Source organism: Cheilinus undulatus, linkage group 7 (genome assembly GCF_018320785.1).
Source record: "Cheilinus undulatus linkage group 7, ASM1832078v1, whole genome shotgun sequence".
Lineage (NCBI taxonomy): Eukaryota > Metazoa > Chordata > Actinopteri > Labriformes > Labridae > Cheilinus > Cheilinus undulatus.
The window spans coordinates 15,592,467-15,608,740 of record NC_054871.1 but is presented as its reverse complement, the minus strand read 5'-3'; the positions used below and the strand labels follow the sequence as shown (position 1 = coordinate 15,608,740).

Below are 16,274 nucleotides of genomic sequence, written 5' to 3'. Positions count from 1 at the left end.
GTGTTAACGGAATCATGGAATTGGCCGATAAAAATGGAATTTACAATTTAACACAGAAATTGCGAATGAATTTGACTGAAAATGCTGTGTTTTTTAGAAAGATGAACATATATCTCAGGATTATGTTTGGGGGGAACTCTAAAGTGTGGCACAACTTGTGCCTCACTGCACAAACACTGACCCTGCCCCCTGCCCCCTCCTAAACAACACAAAGCATGTCAAAGCAACTGCAAGGAACACAGGCAAACATCACGTAGCTCAACACGGGGCAATACCGTGTGACATAATGTTGCACCTTCAAGAAAACTCATCCGTGCTTCGAGTTATTTTCCCTCACCACACCAGAGAGTCACGGAGAGTGAGAGGTGTGAACTGCATGGACTGTTACAGACTGAGAGAGCAAAGAAAAGTTTAGGTAACAGGTTTACTTACTTTGGGAGAACAGAAGGATTTCTTAATTTACATTATAAACATCAGTTAGGATGTGATTATACACGTGGATGTGTCCTAAAATGTTGGCAATAGCTGACTGTTGCACTGGTTATATTTATTTTACATCAGTGTTATCCAAACAACGGCTCCTGGGCCAACTGTGGCCCTTTTTCAATAAATTTAGGGTTATTTCTAAATAATAGATCTCTAATTAGTGAACATTTTATTAATTTACTTAAACAAGACACTCTCTTTTTTTGGTAAAATTAGTAGAAATGTTAAAAAACGGAATTCCAAAATATAAAAATGGAATTTGGAAAAAAAAAACAGAATTTAGCAAGAAATAAAATGTATTTCATAGGGCCCTACAGTAGTTGCCATTATAATTTTGTACAAGTCAGATGTAAAATGTTTCCTAGATTTTTTCAGGAGAATTGTTTTCCTTGACCCCTCACTACTGCCCACCACCAAAAAGAGCCACTTCTTTTCCTCTGACGAGTCAGAAGAAGAGGAGGACCACAGGAAAAAATTCAAGATCAAGATCAAGCCTCTGCCGGCCGATCAAGTTGTGACAGCACCCTCGGTCGACGAACTCAAAGCCTCAATAGGCAACATAGCCCTGTCTCCATCTCCTCTGGTGAGTGAGCTTTCTGTTGACACACAGCTGGCTGTTAAAGAAAAAGGGTTAAAATGTGTAAAATAGATATGTAAAAAATCCCCCTTCTCACCCCCTCAACTTCCTTTAGTTTATAGATTAAGGTATTGCTGTAAGTCCCTCTGTGTTGTGTGCCATATCTACAAAGCTTCTCTTTCTCTGCAGCAAATATTCTGTTCTTTTGTTCGCTTTATCCCACAGTTTTTGTTTTACTATCAATGAAAGCTACAAATGAATCACTGCTTCATTTAGTCCTTATCCGTTTACCTTGGTGTCATTCAACACAATATTCTAAATATTCCCACAACATACGTTTTTTGACGGAGTCATTGTTAAACATCAGGGTATGAGGCTTTCCTTGGAAGTGATACAGCTCAGTCGATATAACTAAATTCAAGCACAAGTAAACCTTTAACAAGCAGTGAGACTCTACAACAGGCTTGGGCCTCTCCTACCTTTCTGACCCCTACCCATAATCCCTCAGTTCTTCAGAGAGGATAGTTAGCTTGGGTGTCCATCTTGAATAATTCAGGTAGGAAAGTGGGCACATAGAAGCTGTGAGTCAGTCTGCTGTACAGTGAGATTGCTTGTGGTCATTTGAGCTTGTGGACTCAATAATTTAATCCAGCCTGCTAGCTCTGTTAACCTGATCAGGTGTGAACATCTTTCCATGCAGGTAATGTCTCTGTGCAAGCGCTTGGTGCAAAGCATTGGAGTCGTTTTTCACAAAAAATGCTGAAGTGATTGGTCAATTAACAGATGATTAATGAAGAATAATTTTGATGATCGGTTCTCTTCTTATTTCAGGATTACTTATTGACTAACAAATCTATCTGTTTTTCACTTTGCCTTTTTGCTGCTTTTTAAAGTTTCCTTATATCAGCATACAAAAGTAATCTATATATAGAACCATTTTTGTTATTTTTTAATGAGTAAAAAAAAAAGTTCAGAACAAAGATCCAGGACGTGACTCTTTTATAACATCACTGGCTTTGCTGCTCAAATCACATCCTCTGATGCAGTTGCCTGCGATTCACTCACAGACAGGTGGTTGTAGGATGGCGCAAGCAGATAAACATGAAAAAGGGGGAAAAGAAATCCCATTTCGAAAGGCTATTAATACCAATTTCATCAGATAAAGTCATGCTATAAATTTAGGAAATGATTACATCTTTTTTTTCTTTCTTTCTTTTATAATCCTTTCTAAGAAAAAGAGAAATAGAAATGTTTTGTTTTGAAAGGCTCTCAGTTATATCAGCTGCACGCGGCCCTGTATCATGCACAGCTCTACATGAGAATTCAAAGCTGCAGGAGCTAAATCTGGAAAATTTCTTATTCTCAGTTCTCAAAAGCCAGTTAATGTGCAGAGATAGATTTTATTGTGCTGTAACTTTAGAAATAAGTCAGTTTAAATGTAGTTACTGTGAGAGATAGTGCCATTGAAATGATGCATCGTCTCCTTGGGTTGCAGAGATGTGAAATGGCAGGTGTTTACAATATTGCAGAGTGGACTGTTACAAGAAGTTGCAAGTTTCAACTGATCTCCTTGTGAATCTTTGGTCTGAACTTGGCTTAAGATGAAATTGTTAGTTGTTTTGGTCATTTTATGATAGATTGGGCTTTGAAACAATTGTGCTGTAACTATACAACTAAGGTGAAAAAAAAAAGACCAAAGTCTCCTTAGAAATTAATTTCAATTCATTCGACTTTCCTAAGTTTGAACAGAGACTGAGCAGTGGAATAACTGGCTTGTAGCTGTGATTACGAAACTGCCACCCTCACCTCTACCAGTTCAAATTAGCATCACGTTTGCCTTGGCAAACTCTCCCTGACACATAAATTTCATTAGTCACACTGTCACTCCCAGTCCCTGGCAACTCTAGGTAACCTCGGCTGTGGACCGACAATAAAACGGCTGCATTAAAAGAGCAAGAGAGGCCAGAGAGAACCAGGTTTCTAAAGTAAACACTCCTTATGTGATTTTCTTTGTAGGTCTTCCTTTTTCTTTGGCTAATCCAGTAAAACTTTATCCTCAGATGCAAACATTAATGCTCTTACTTCCAAAAACAAGATGGACTTAAAAACAGCTTACAGCCAGCTGAACTACACTGTGCTCCTCTGGAGAAATATACTGAATAAAACTCTAATCTTCTCCTTAAAGTTGGTTTTCCATATGTGCATATGACATTGCAAAGCTGTGGTTGTAAAATCCTAAAGCACATTAAGTTTTATAACTACTGTGTAGTAGATACTGATTGCTGTGTTTAACAGACTGAGCTTAATTGCACCAGTTATTTTTGTCATAAACTTTATGAATAATTCATAAGAACAAAAGCTTGTGAGAGAGTGACATGAAGTCACTGGTTTACAGCTCATGTCATGTTGAATCTTTTCGAGGATTTGATGCTCGAGTCAGGGGTAGTAGTGGGGAATTTGTAGGACGAGAGTGAAGAGCTGTAGTATTGCATCAGTGTTGCTTGTATTAGTGATTGTTGTTGATGTAGGTAAAAGGTTTTTTTTTTACTCTAGTCTCCTAACTTACTGTCCTTCCCCTCTTCTTCTTTTTTGTTTCTCTTTGTTTTCTTGCTCTCTGTTATGCTGCTAACCGCTGTAGAGGAGTCCGGTAAGCTTGCCTTGGTTGCTCTTGTGTTCAATGTTTCTTTTTTTGTCTTAACTGTTTACACTTTCACCCACTATTTGCTGCTTATACATCTGTTTTCTCTTAAAATGTACTCAGTCTTGCTGAAAATATGCTTACTACAGATGACAAGTGTGATATAATTATAGGTTTTATTATTGGGCCAGTTATAAAGGAAGATGGCCGGTATTGTGTGATCTCCGTGAGTGTGATTTATTGTGGAGTTTTACACTGTGGTGCTTTTAATTAATATGTGCATGTGTGTTCTACTAAGGCACATTTTTTCCTGGATACTTTGGGTACAAAAGCTATGGCTTTTAAGTTGTTTCCACTGAATCAGACATCTTAAATCTGATTTTAATTGGTTCTGGAGTCTGGAGATTACAGCTCTCAGCCCAAGTAAGCAGACTGCTGCAGCAGCGGCATTGAGGAAAAGGTCAGGGATGAAATAAATATGTCAGAAAATATAAAAATTAGGTCTAACTTTGCAATTTATTCCTCCCTTTTCTCTTTTCTTTGAGTATATCAACCAGGAAATGACCAAACATGGAGCAAAATACCTTCCTTAATCGTACATTCTGGATTTGTCTTGATTATAAAACGTGCAGCCAGTGTAGGCAAATGATGTACAGTCTGGTCTACAAGCAGAGTTCCCTCAGGCAAATTACTGTTTATGTACCATAGACTCCCTAACTATGTAATCAAAAGCACTGAAAACAGAATGTGAAAGCTAATGTACTGTTGGTTCATTCTTTAATTCACAAATGTTGCATAATTGATTGGAGCAGACCATTTGAAACATCACTGTATCTGTATAGATCTGGGTGTGTGTTAAAGGTCTTGTTAATCCCTAACAGAGGCTAAAAGGTCACTGTGTGTAGCTGTTAACACTTCCTGTCGCCCTTCCTGTTTACGTACAGCAGGAGGAAAATGATTGGTTGTGACCAAGAGTGTTGTCCATGCCGTGCCCCAATTTACCCAATAAAATTAATCCCTTCCGCCCACACGTCCCGCCCCCGTGTTACATCACTTTAATCACTCATGGCTCACTGCACAACTAGAACAAGTGCAAGAGAGGAATGGAGGGAGAGAAAGGATGATGTGAGTCGGAAATGACGCAGGCAGATGGAGACGTTTCAGCAGGAATGAGAGGAATTTAAGCAGCCCAAACAGATATGTTTCATTTTATGCTTTTAACCTAATTTATCTTGAAACAGTTAAATGGTACAATTTGTTTTTCTACAACATAAATGCAAGGCAAAGATTTATGCACAAACACTCATATCACTTTGAATTTGCCCTCAGCTATCTCCCACCAGGAATATAAGCCATTTGCATTTACGTTCAAAAACCTCAGAAGACTGCAGAAGCAACTTCTTTTTTCCAAAGTACAAGATTGACTCGTGATCATCTTCATTCCCAAATCTAACCTGCCAGACCAAAAAGAATCTTCTCCTCTTGATGCACATGATGTCTGCTTTACTGATTTGTCACTCTCTGACCAGGTATCTCTTCTCTCTTCCTTTTTGCTGGTCACAGAGACGTAGCCCGGTAAGTGTCCTTTTCTTCCGTCACCCTGGGGTCACCCTTCAGTTACGTCACACGCTTCTTGTACCCTTTTGCTCGTCACCTTGTCTTTGGAGTTTATTGAATAAGACAGAAAATGCGTAGGTGGGTTCAGTGGCTGAGGCGATGGGTCATAACTGCCATCTTATTTGTTTTGACATTAATTTTTGAATATAGAAATGAATATTTAACTCTGTTTTTTCAGATTCTCAAGATCACAAGTGTGCTTGTATACTTGTTTTCATCAGGACTAGCTGCATGCTTGGTCTCAGTAGTGGGATTAAATTTGCACTTTTTACAGCTGGACCCTTTGATCTCTTCCTTCAGTCACTCCCCATCGCCGTGTCTTCTCCGCTCATCTGCTCCCTTCTCCCTCTTTCCCTCCCCACCTCCTCCTCTCCACATATCTGCCTGTGGCCTTTCTCTGCTCCCTGTGTCCCTCTCATGGGGAATTCACATGCTCACAATCTGGTGTTTAAGGTCACAGCTGGAGAGGAAATATTTTCATGCTGCTTCTTTTCAAACATCAAAACTCATCTCTCCTTTAACTTCCTTCTGCTCCAACTTTATCAGCCTCAAACGTTCTCTGCTACCAGGGGCTGGCTTTTTAAGACTTCAAAAGCATGTTTTCAAAGCTTTCCAAATTTTTCCTGCATTTCATTTTCAAATGCGATACTAACGATGTTCTTGATATTGAATTTTAAACGTTTGTTTACACACTGCAGATATTTCCATTGCTTTATTGATTAACAAGGTTGCTGGGAGACTACTGTGCTTTTGCTCTCTGTGCCTTTTTTCAATAAATGTGTGGTTTTGGCAAAACACTTATGAGGTATAACAAATGTATTTTAATGCATAGAACCAGTGACCAATGTTGTATAAGAAATGTAAGCGCTATGTACAATAGTTACTTTTAACAAGAGATACCTTCAGTAATACTGCAACAACATGCACCTGTTGGCAGTTAAAAATTTAATTCAGGATATTGAAAGAAGAAATGAATCCAAAAGTGCTAAAAGTGTCTCCCTGCTAGTGGGCCTTAACAGATGACTTTAGCTGCATCTCTTTCCAGATCTCTGTGCTATTTACATTCATGTCTCCTTAGCCTACAGTCTAACAAAGGCAAAACAAGCACAACATTTAATCCATCTTTTAACTAAATTAAAACCTTTTTGGCTGCATGTCATCCCCCATTATCTCCCCCCATTATTTCCTCACTCTCTTTAGCTGTCATATGAATAAAGATGAAAATGCCTCATCATGCTTACCATGGGAATTAAAACAAACAGTACAGCCTTTTCCTGTGTAGAGAGATGTTCACAAATCTAGTTAAGCCTTGCACAAGATAAAACGATCTTTTTAAATTTGAATAACTTTTTTTATAAGAGACTCCACACATGGCAACATACAATGACAGATTTACAGTTTTTTTTTAATTTTGTGTGGTGTACAATAAGATAACAAACTCAGCACATCACACACCAACAGATTGATTCACCAACATCCAGAGTCTCAAATCTAGGAACTCCAAATTTCTTCTGGTCAAATGCAGCTTTAAAGTTAACAGGTGGCTAGTTGAATACCTGCTTCATCCATCACCATAGCAATTTCCATCCAGCTTCTCTCCTTGTTAGTTGGATTGTGGTATCCACTACTGTTGTATAAAGACGTGTTGCTGCTACAAATCAACAAATTGCTCTTCCATTTATGATGTCCATCTAACTTTATGCTTTGCATTTTTATTGTCCCGATGGTTGTCTTTCTTTGTGCTTCCTCCTTCAGTCAGCTATCCTCAGTGTTCCCATCACACATCAGGCTTTCTGAACATTTTTTACATTGTCATATTGTTTTCCAAGCTGATTGGGGAGGGTGTAATCACTCTCAACACATCTCACCTTGCAAGATCATCTGTTGAACCATAAGACAACTGGGTTTTGCATACTTTGGTTAGAAGAGGACAGAATCATGCCTAAAATCAGCATGATTTTCTTGTAATGTGTACCCAACTTTAATTTAATCTCAATCAGAAGAATATTGTACGTATTTCTTTATCATTTGTTTGATTGAATAAACAGCTTTTTTTGTCAGAAAATACGGCCTATATTTTGATTATCCAAATGTTGCATCTATTTTCAACAATGGAACAAAAAGTATATACCATAGTATATAATTATAAAAGTTGTTACAGCAAAAAATACATCCATCTTTCTCTCTTTAAAGTACTTTGTCTCTGTGTTTTCATTTTTCCCTCTTTATTTTTTATTTTACAGGGTCTAAAAAGGAACACATCAAGTAAGTATTGCTGTTGGTTTTGTTTTACTGTAGCCATGTTTCTCTTTTAATGATGGTGAATTACAGACATGATTATGAGCTACATGGTGTTAACAAAAATTAAATTGTGATTCCAGGTGAGGAAATTGCCAGACCAAGACGTGTCGTCACCACTTTACCCACTGTGGTCCCAGCCCCAGCACCAGCTCCAGCACCACAACCCCCCAGGTACGAGCTTCACTGTTGGCAGTCCATTAGCATTTTACTCTGAAGATGCTATGTGTGCCAAACTGTTCACATCATCACAGGTCCTTTCTGCTGTCTATCATTCTCTTGTTTACACTGTTTTCTGTTTTTATTCTGAAAAAGATTGTGCAAGTGGCCTTTCCTCCTTTACTATGCCTTAAATAGGATGCAGTTGTTAGCCAATGAAGGTTTGTCTATTTAAATTTTGACTGCAGATTACACTGATCAGCAAAACCTTAAAATGTAATCAAACATTTGCATAGAAATATCACAGAAAGCTTAGTTTTGCCAAAACCTGTGTGGCAGAGTGCACAAGGCTTCTCCCATTCTTGTCTCTCTGGCCCCAAATGCCCCCAAAAGTGAGAAACTGTATGCGAGATACCATTCATGTGACCAACATTTAAAATAAAAGACACAGGAATGGTTCAAATTATATTTAAATCAACAAAATGAAGGAGACAAATAAAGGCAAGGCAGGTTTATTTATCGAGCTCACTGACACAGAGAGCACCTTAAGTGCTTTTCATAGTTAAAACATAGTATTAAGAATATAAAGAAGCAACAATAGGATTTTAAATACTAAGCATTTTATCAGCTTTAAAACAATAAATGCAAACAACCCTGCCGCTCATGCCTATGTCATTATTTCCTGATTGTCTACACACAAAATATTACACACCTATTTCTATTTTCTGTTTTCAGTTGAACTTATTTATGTAGGACCCCAAACTCTGCAGTTAATTTTTTAAAACCAACTCTTAATCAAATATACAACACTTTATATATTCTATAGGGACTTGAACTCTATAAAAAGGTTGTGTTAACACTTAAAAATCTGGCATCAAATTAAACAAGTAGACATACATTTAAGTCTTTCATAAAATGTATGACAAGTCAATACTAGTAATTAATTATACACTAGATAGTAAACAGCTTGATATAATCTGTACTGTTGCATTTAAGTCTAAATGCTTTGAGTTTCTTGATATTTTTTAAGTATAGCTGTTCCTATCTGTAGACATTATGTCATGTAGCTTCTTTGCTAATTTCATCCTTTGTCTGGTAAAGCAGTCAATCAACACCCACGGTCCCTGAAGACACCACAGCCTTATTTGGACCTCCTTTGGAAACAGCCTTTGGAGAACCAAAGACTGAAGGTAAGCGTCCTTTCTGTTTGTTTGTAACTTTGTGTTTGTGTCTGCATTGCTTCTTAGATCTGTATGTGCTGAGGTGTGTTAACCACTGTAGATCTGTATGTGCTGACAGGTGTTAACCACTTTAGTTTTTCTGTCGAACAGAAAGTACAACAACGTAAAAAGCTTTCTCAATACACACTGTTGGTCTCTTTAAGGCTTTTCGCTCAGCGCTGCTTGGCTGTCACAGCAGATACCCTCTGTCTTCTTTCTCTCCTCCTCCCCCTCCCTCTCACCTTGTTCTCTGACATCATTTGTTCCTCCCTCAGGCTTTCTACTGCACTAGTGGAGTCACTCCGTCTGTCTTTGCAAAGGTCAAAGTTGAGATACACTGGGAGGTTGTGTCCATGTACACAGTGCAGCTTGTTGAAATGCAGACTCTTGTCACCCGCTCTCACTCAATCCTGCAGGATTTAGGGCTACAGGCTGTGGAAGAGCTCTTAGCTGTTATGCAACTGCTATGTCAAGCATAACTAACATCAACTTGACACAAATTCCCTTTATGGATTCATTCATTCAGACAAATAAGACAGACCTGCGTTTGACACAGCCAACATTTCACTTATTTATTTTGGTTTCATCTTCACAAGTCAGGAGCCTGTGATATGGATTAAGTTTGTCGTCATGGTTTATGCAATTTCCACCCTCAGCAGGGAGTTTTTGAAGTTCAGTCCTGCAGTAAATCCTCTCCGTAAGAAGGTTATGATGTTCAGTGTTCGTTACATTTATTAATTCAGCATCATGTTTATTTGGGGGAATGTAGCTTTTGATGCTGCTGAACTGAACTATGAAGATATTTTTATCCACCATCCTCACAAGTGGTACAAGAACGTGGATACAAAAAAGAAAAATGTAATGTTGTTATGTTCTAACTGCATCCCAGACTGCAGCTGAAAATTGCAACGTATTACTTTAATGTTATGCTGTTGACTTGCTACTGTAAATTCTATGGTTGTGTACCAAGAACATTCACCACTGACCATGTGTAATTGATTAAAAGCTTTTATATCTTTAAAAGTAGGGGGGTGTATTTCATGCATCAAATTCCTACATAGCTTTAAAGCACTAATGCAAATATCCAGTATCTTCATAAAACTCTGTTGCATAATTTTGGCTTATATAACCAGAAGAATATTACAGAGATCTAGATGGCAAGCTCAGTGTAAACAATATGAAGAAGTATCATCCAGGAAACCAGCATTTCATGTGCTGTCATGTTGCCTTATCCTAGCAGCATCAGTTGTAATGTCATCTTATTTAAATTTGAGACAAGTGGTAAAACAAGTTTTAGGCTAACTTTCTAAAGTCTATTGGCACAGTTTATATGATGACAATGTAGCTTATGTTTTAAAAACATGATCTGATTTAACAGAATAAAATGCAGCATTGTGATACAACTGCAGATAAAGAATAATTTGATCAAATATGAGCTTGTGATGTTAGTTTCTACTCATACTAATTGCTAGATTAAAAAAATATTTGGATATATCAGATTTATGAGTTAGGCTCTTCATTTGTCCTGATTATCAGAAAAATAATATACTGTTACAGATTTCTGCTCTATGTCAATACTAAACAGATGGATAAGGAGCTTTGGGTTGCTTTGGTACTTTCCTGGCATATCAAACATAACAAAATTGCAGGTATTGTGCCATTTAAAGCATGCAGTATCAAAAACGTGTCAGAGTATTAATAATTTTGACAGCCCTTTAAACTAAGCACATTTGTTAATGCATATTTGATAAGGGTTTCATGTTTACTCTTGACATGAATATTTTAATTTTACACAAACAAAAAGTATATAGTCCCTTGTGCTACTTATTTGTTTTGTTATGTTGTTTAATATCAAACTTGATGACATTTTTTGAAATGATGAATCAGTCATTTTTGAAGATTTTCAGCCAGTTCTGATAGTACTGATAACCTGTACTGATAGCCGTGATATTTAAGGTCACTATAGCTGTAATATAAAACCTTGATATCCTTACATCTCCAGTCTGCACTTTTTGCTGCCCTTCATCCTCTTCTGCTGTAGCTGAACTGAATTCAGTTGGCAGGAAAAGGAGTATTCTCGTGATGCTGTAAATAACCTGCTGCAGTCTGCCACTGAGGCAGAGTATCTGTTTTTTCCAAAGAACCATTTATTGACATGCTGACCTGTGTTGTTTCCCCTTTTACACCTATTGCTTTTCTGAGCTCTCAAGAATAGGTCATCCTTGTGTGTTTTGGTTGTAATGCCCCTGACTCAGCCTGTTCTGTCCCCTCCTGAACTTAGTGGTTCTGTCTGAGTCTGATGCGTGGGGGGCTCCTCTGTCAGAGCCAGACTCCTCTTTGTCAAGATCCTTCCCCACAGGAAGTAAGTTTTAGATTTCCCTTCATTTTGTATCTCACTTCTTCTCTCTCCCTTCGAATGACTGCACAGACCCATCAGCTCATCTTATGAACCCCTTCATCATTTGACTGACGAACAGACCTGTAAACTGACCCAATCAAACTACACTTCATTTTGTAGTCCGCTGTAACCTGTTTCATTTCATCAGCCATATCACAATCAACCAATTAAATGTTGGTTGTGGTGTATCTTATGGGAGAGTTAAGTATAAGTCTCCCATATAGCAACAACCCCTCCTGCCTCGTTTCTTCCTACCTGCATTTAGCATGTTGGTGTCATGGGTGATGATTTGTGGGATGATCCCTTCTCTTCATGTTGTTGTGGTTGTGTTTAGCTGGTGGGATGATTCCTCTCATGTTTTGATTGAAGCTTTTGTTGAAATAATTTCTTCATTAAAAGCTCATCTTTTTGTCAGCAATGTATGCAGCCCACCATAAGCTGTCAACATAAATCAATATCATCTGTAAACTCACACTGCCCTCCCAACACTCATTGGTGTTGATTCAGCAGTAATCTGCAGGAGTACAATGTTTTCTTATTGTTGCACTGATTATTTTAATTGCAGCTCCACCTCCTCTTCCACCCAAGAATGTCCCAACCTCCCCTCCATCGAACAGTCCTGCAGATGATGCCGGTAAGATACTTTCTTGCTTTTTCTGCCTCCTGTTCTCTCACAGCTTCACTTTAGTATTCGATCCAAATAGCTTTTTTAATTTCTGATTCTCTCTCCAACTCTCCCCGCATTCATTTTTTATCTTTCTGTGTAAACTTGTGGTGCTTCTCTGAAATCACAGCACCTGATTGGTCACTGGTTGTCTGTGTTACAGAAGTGTCAACAGAATCAGACGGTTCTGCCAGGAAGCCTTCAATAGCTGACCTGGACAACATCTTTGGGCCAGAAGAAGCTCCCCCTGCTGGCGAGGAAAAGAATGACTCATGGGTTTGCTTCAGTGAAGAATCTGCTGCACGGCCACCTCTACCAGAAGAACCAGCACCACCTCTACCAGCCTCCCCACCTCCACCTGAATCTCCTGCCCCACCTTTACCCACATCACCACCTCCTCCAGATGACCCTGCTCCACCTCTTCCCACATCCCCTCCTCCAAAAGAAGAACCATTGCCCCCTCTACCAACCTCCCCTCCTCCAACAGAGGAGCCTGTTGCACCTCCCATCCGCTCAGGTCCGTCTACACCTGAGGACAGAAATCCTCCATCACTTCCCACCTCTCCACCCCCAGCACCACCAAAGGATCTCGAATCTCCTCCTGCCTCCTCTCCCACTGCTGTTGAGTCACCTACCAGCGTCCCACCAGCCCCGGCTCCCAAAGCAAGAACCCCTCCATCAGGGACCCCTCCTGCTGAGGAACCTGCAGCACGCCCCCTCCCGACACCACTTGTCTTGTCTCAAGAGGAGCAGTCAAAGAACACAGAAACCACCAAACCCAAAGAGGACGGAGCTGAAAGTGTCACATCACCTGTCGATGCTAACCAGGGTAGCCGGAGTACACCTCCCCCTCCTCCTCCACCCACATACCGGGCAGTGGTTTCATCACCAGGTCCCACAGCAGGAGCTGGTGGCTCAAATAGTGGTGAGTATTCTAGCAGGAATGTGGTTTATTAACCACTTGCAGTCACATGACTGCCATGATGTCAACAACTACAACAAATACAGTGGACAGTGGACATGCTGATGTTGACGTTGGGCTGCTACGCATTTTAGTCAATAACTACATTAGATGTGTACTCCAGAGCTATAAAAGAAACAGAGAGCAACGGAATAGAATTAGCTTGCTTTACACAATGGCAGTGGCTATCAAATGAGGTGAGTCACCTCAAGGGTGCTCACAGAGAAACCTGCAAAGAGTTAAAGAGGATCTATACTTGATGTTTCCTGTGATCTATAGATAGAGTTAAAGCTCTGAGCCTTCCAAGACTCACTCCACACAGTTTATATTGTTACATGACAATCAGCATTTCTGTGTACACAGGCAGTCATCTTAAAGCATACAAAAGTCTTGATGCCTACATAGGTGTCCCAGTGAATACCTCTTAGTTTAGTGTTTATTAAAATGTCAAAATATGCCCATCAGGCATGTATTTTACCCCTTAAAAATCTGAGGGCCAGCCAGCAGGCTTGCAGAATTTTTTTAATCTATTCAGTTATTTACAAAAAGACTGTTCATAAGTATACCACGTTATATGCCACAAAAATCTCTGATTCTCAGGATTCTGATTATGTTAACCTTCCCAAGATAAAACCACCACAGCAGCCACAATTAATGCATTTGTCAGGGAACACTCTAACAATAACAAGTGACACAGCGCAACATCAGAAGCTCTCCTGATTTTAGTATTCCATCACAGACAGTCACGCCATATTAGAAAGAATCCTCACAATCTAAATCCTGTCAAATTTTAGATCCAAAAACAGGATTACATCCATAAAGATCCATGGACCAGTTTTATATATTTTAAGATTTGCCAGTGTTCTCAATAGTCCACTGTGTTCGCTGTAATGATGTCTTTTTTTCCAGGCTCCCATTTGGAGTCTTCAGTTTGAAAATGCCTGGGGCCTCATGTACAAAGACTTGCATGGATTTCCTACTGAAACATAGCATACGCTCAAATCCAGAAAACGTTGTACGCATGAAAATATCCAGATGTATGAATCCAAGCACATTTCCTTTGTACATCCCAATCAACATGGAATTGAGCACATATGTTGGGGTACCCGACTCCTCCCTGTCCACGTGGGAGGGTCCCTTCATTTAAATACGCAAATCATATTTAAATGAGCCCTGCGCCTGAGATCCCCTCTCTGCACGATCAGAAAATTAAAACAAAAGAATGAGTAAGAGGCGAAAAAAGAAGAACTTCACAGAAAGCGAATTGCAGACGCTTCTCACTGAAGTGGAGGCGCGCAAAAATGTCCTCTTTGGCACGCTGTCAGCATAAACTGTAAACGCAAGAGGAGTGAGTGGGAGAGTGTGTGTGAGGCTGTCAATGCTGTGAGATCAGAAAAGCACACACACATGCTGAATTGAAGAAGAAGTGGTCCGACATCAAGGTGGAGCAGCCCATCGCTAAAGTTCGGCCAAAACAGGCGGGGGGACAGTAGAAGAGGGGCTCACCCCGTTTGAACAGAGAGTCGCTGCAAAGCAAATGAAGTAAACTGGATTTATAGTTTCCATTTCTTAATTTTATACACTACTTACATGGATCCCACACTATTGTTGCAAATTAATGCAGAAGTACGCCAGGGAATAGGTAAGGCTGATCAAGACATTTCACACTTTACGCACGGATTTCACACTTGACGCATGGGGTTATTAACATGAGTAAAACAGCAAGTCACTAACTTTAACCACTGACTAGAAATGAAGCTGTGAAGACGGGATAGTATTTAGGGGCGCACATGCTCAATGCGCATCATGGGGATTAATATTAGGAAAATTAAACAAATACATTTACTCACCAAGAAGCCAATCATGGCGCACAGTGCCAGCTTGTAGTCTGTTTCCAACCGTGCTGTTACTCGGAATGTGTGAATCGTGCGTTGAACCGGGCCACCTCGCCACAATGTTGGTTAATTGCATTTGCGCATCACATGTGATCTGTACATTGATCAAATGAAAATTTTTCCTGTTCCTCATGTGATGGCACTTTTATGGCAATGAATGTGCAGTCGATAGCTCCGATTACATAAGGAAAAACGGCTCTCGCTGTAAATTGCGTTTTAATGTTGACCTGTTCAGCTGCATTGTATGGGAATTTGATATACCTTGTGGACGTGCGGATAATTCCATCCCACACGGCTGGCATGGCTCGGTTCAGGGTCGTCTGGCACAGTCCCGATCGGTTGGCCACCTCCCTCTGGAATGCCCCAGTTGCTAAGGACTCCAGTGCGGTCAGCACCTGTATGGATACAGGCAGCGCATGGCTCCTCACTGTGTTGCGCTCCAAAGCCGGCCTGCGCACAGTTCCAGGAGGATTGCCCTCAGGAACCTAAAGCGGCTGATGAGCCAGTTGTCATCATGCGGCAGTAAATCATCTCTGTCTCTAAACACGCTCTCCTTGTATTGCAACATTCACCACGTCTTCTAATACTGCTAAAGCCATTGTTGTTAACGGTATTTACTTTCACCACTTTGCACATGCTTTTATAACCACTCGTGTAATTGCAGACATGTGTGTGGTAATTGGTCATCAGTGTTAATTGTTCATGTGTCTCTGATGTGCACATCACATTTATTCATTATAACAGTTTCCCAGCATCACCTCTGAGTGTCGCCAAAGGATCCACAGCTGTAGAAACGTGCGTATGGCAGCCATACAGCTTCCACAGTCATTTCACTCTTGATACATCTGAACTTTGCTGTGAAAAAGAACGTACGCCACGTTTTTGTGCGTACGCACCCTTTGTACATGAGGCCTCTGGTCTTTTCTCCAGAAAAACAGGTATAAAGTCCTCATTTTCTGTCCTATCATTACTAGCTTTGAACCTGAATTAGCTAAGGGTTCATGCTTTGGTCCAGTTGAGTTTTCCAGGTAATACTACCCCACTACAGTCATCTGTCACAGGCCTCTGTTTCACAGTTCGAATACAGACAGGGGGAAAAAAAAATTATTGTATTACCTAATACAAGTAGCAGCTTCTGTGACTCTGTCAGTTTGGGAAGAAACTTCTAAAGACACATTGTATTTTTCTCAAAACGGTTCAAACACAACATTCAGTTTAACTTGGATATTCTTGGATAGGCAACTTTGACTAATGTTGCCCAGAATTCTAAGGGATTAATGGCAAACAAACAATTGAGACATTCCCAAAACGTAGTCTTCAGCATCTCATTGAAACCCATCAGCAAACAGGGTCACTTTTTT

The 16,274-nt window shown here is 39.9% G+C and overlaps 1 protein-coding gene across 4 annotated transcripts in view; it reads left to right on the top strand.

The window, feature by feature from the left end:
• sgip1a (SH3GL interacting endocytic adaptor 1a) overlaps window positions 1-16,274 on the top strand; it is a 102,399-nt gene that overhangs the window by 63,973 nt on the left and 22,152 nt on the right. For 3 of the 4 annotated variants that reach the window (XM_041790947.1, XM_041790944.1, XM_041790948.1), the window contains 9 exons: window positions 891-1,069; window positions 3,702-3,710; window positions 5,265-5,276; window positions 7,562-7,583; window positions 7,700-7,790; window positions 8,877-8,965; window positions 11,277-11,357; window positions 11,959-12,027; window positions 12,221-12,982. In XM_041790947.1, coding sequence (XP_041646881.1) covers window positions 891-1,069; window positions 3,702-3,710; window positions 5,265-5,276; window positions 7,562-7,583; window positions 7,700-7,790; window positions 8,877-8,965; window positions 11,277-11,357; window positions 11,959-12,027; window positions 12,221-12,982 — 1,314 coding nt within the window. The remainder of the gene's footprint in view (window positions 1-890; window positions 1,070-3,701; window positions 3,711-5,264; window positions 5,277-7,561; window positions 7,584-7,699; window positions 7,791-8,876; window positions 8,966-11,276; window positions 11,358-11,958; window positions 12,028-12,220; window positions 12,983-16,274) is intronic. The other variant, XM_041790946.1, reaches the window with a different exon arrangement.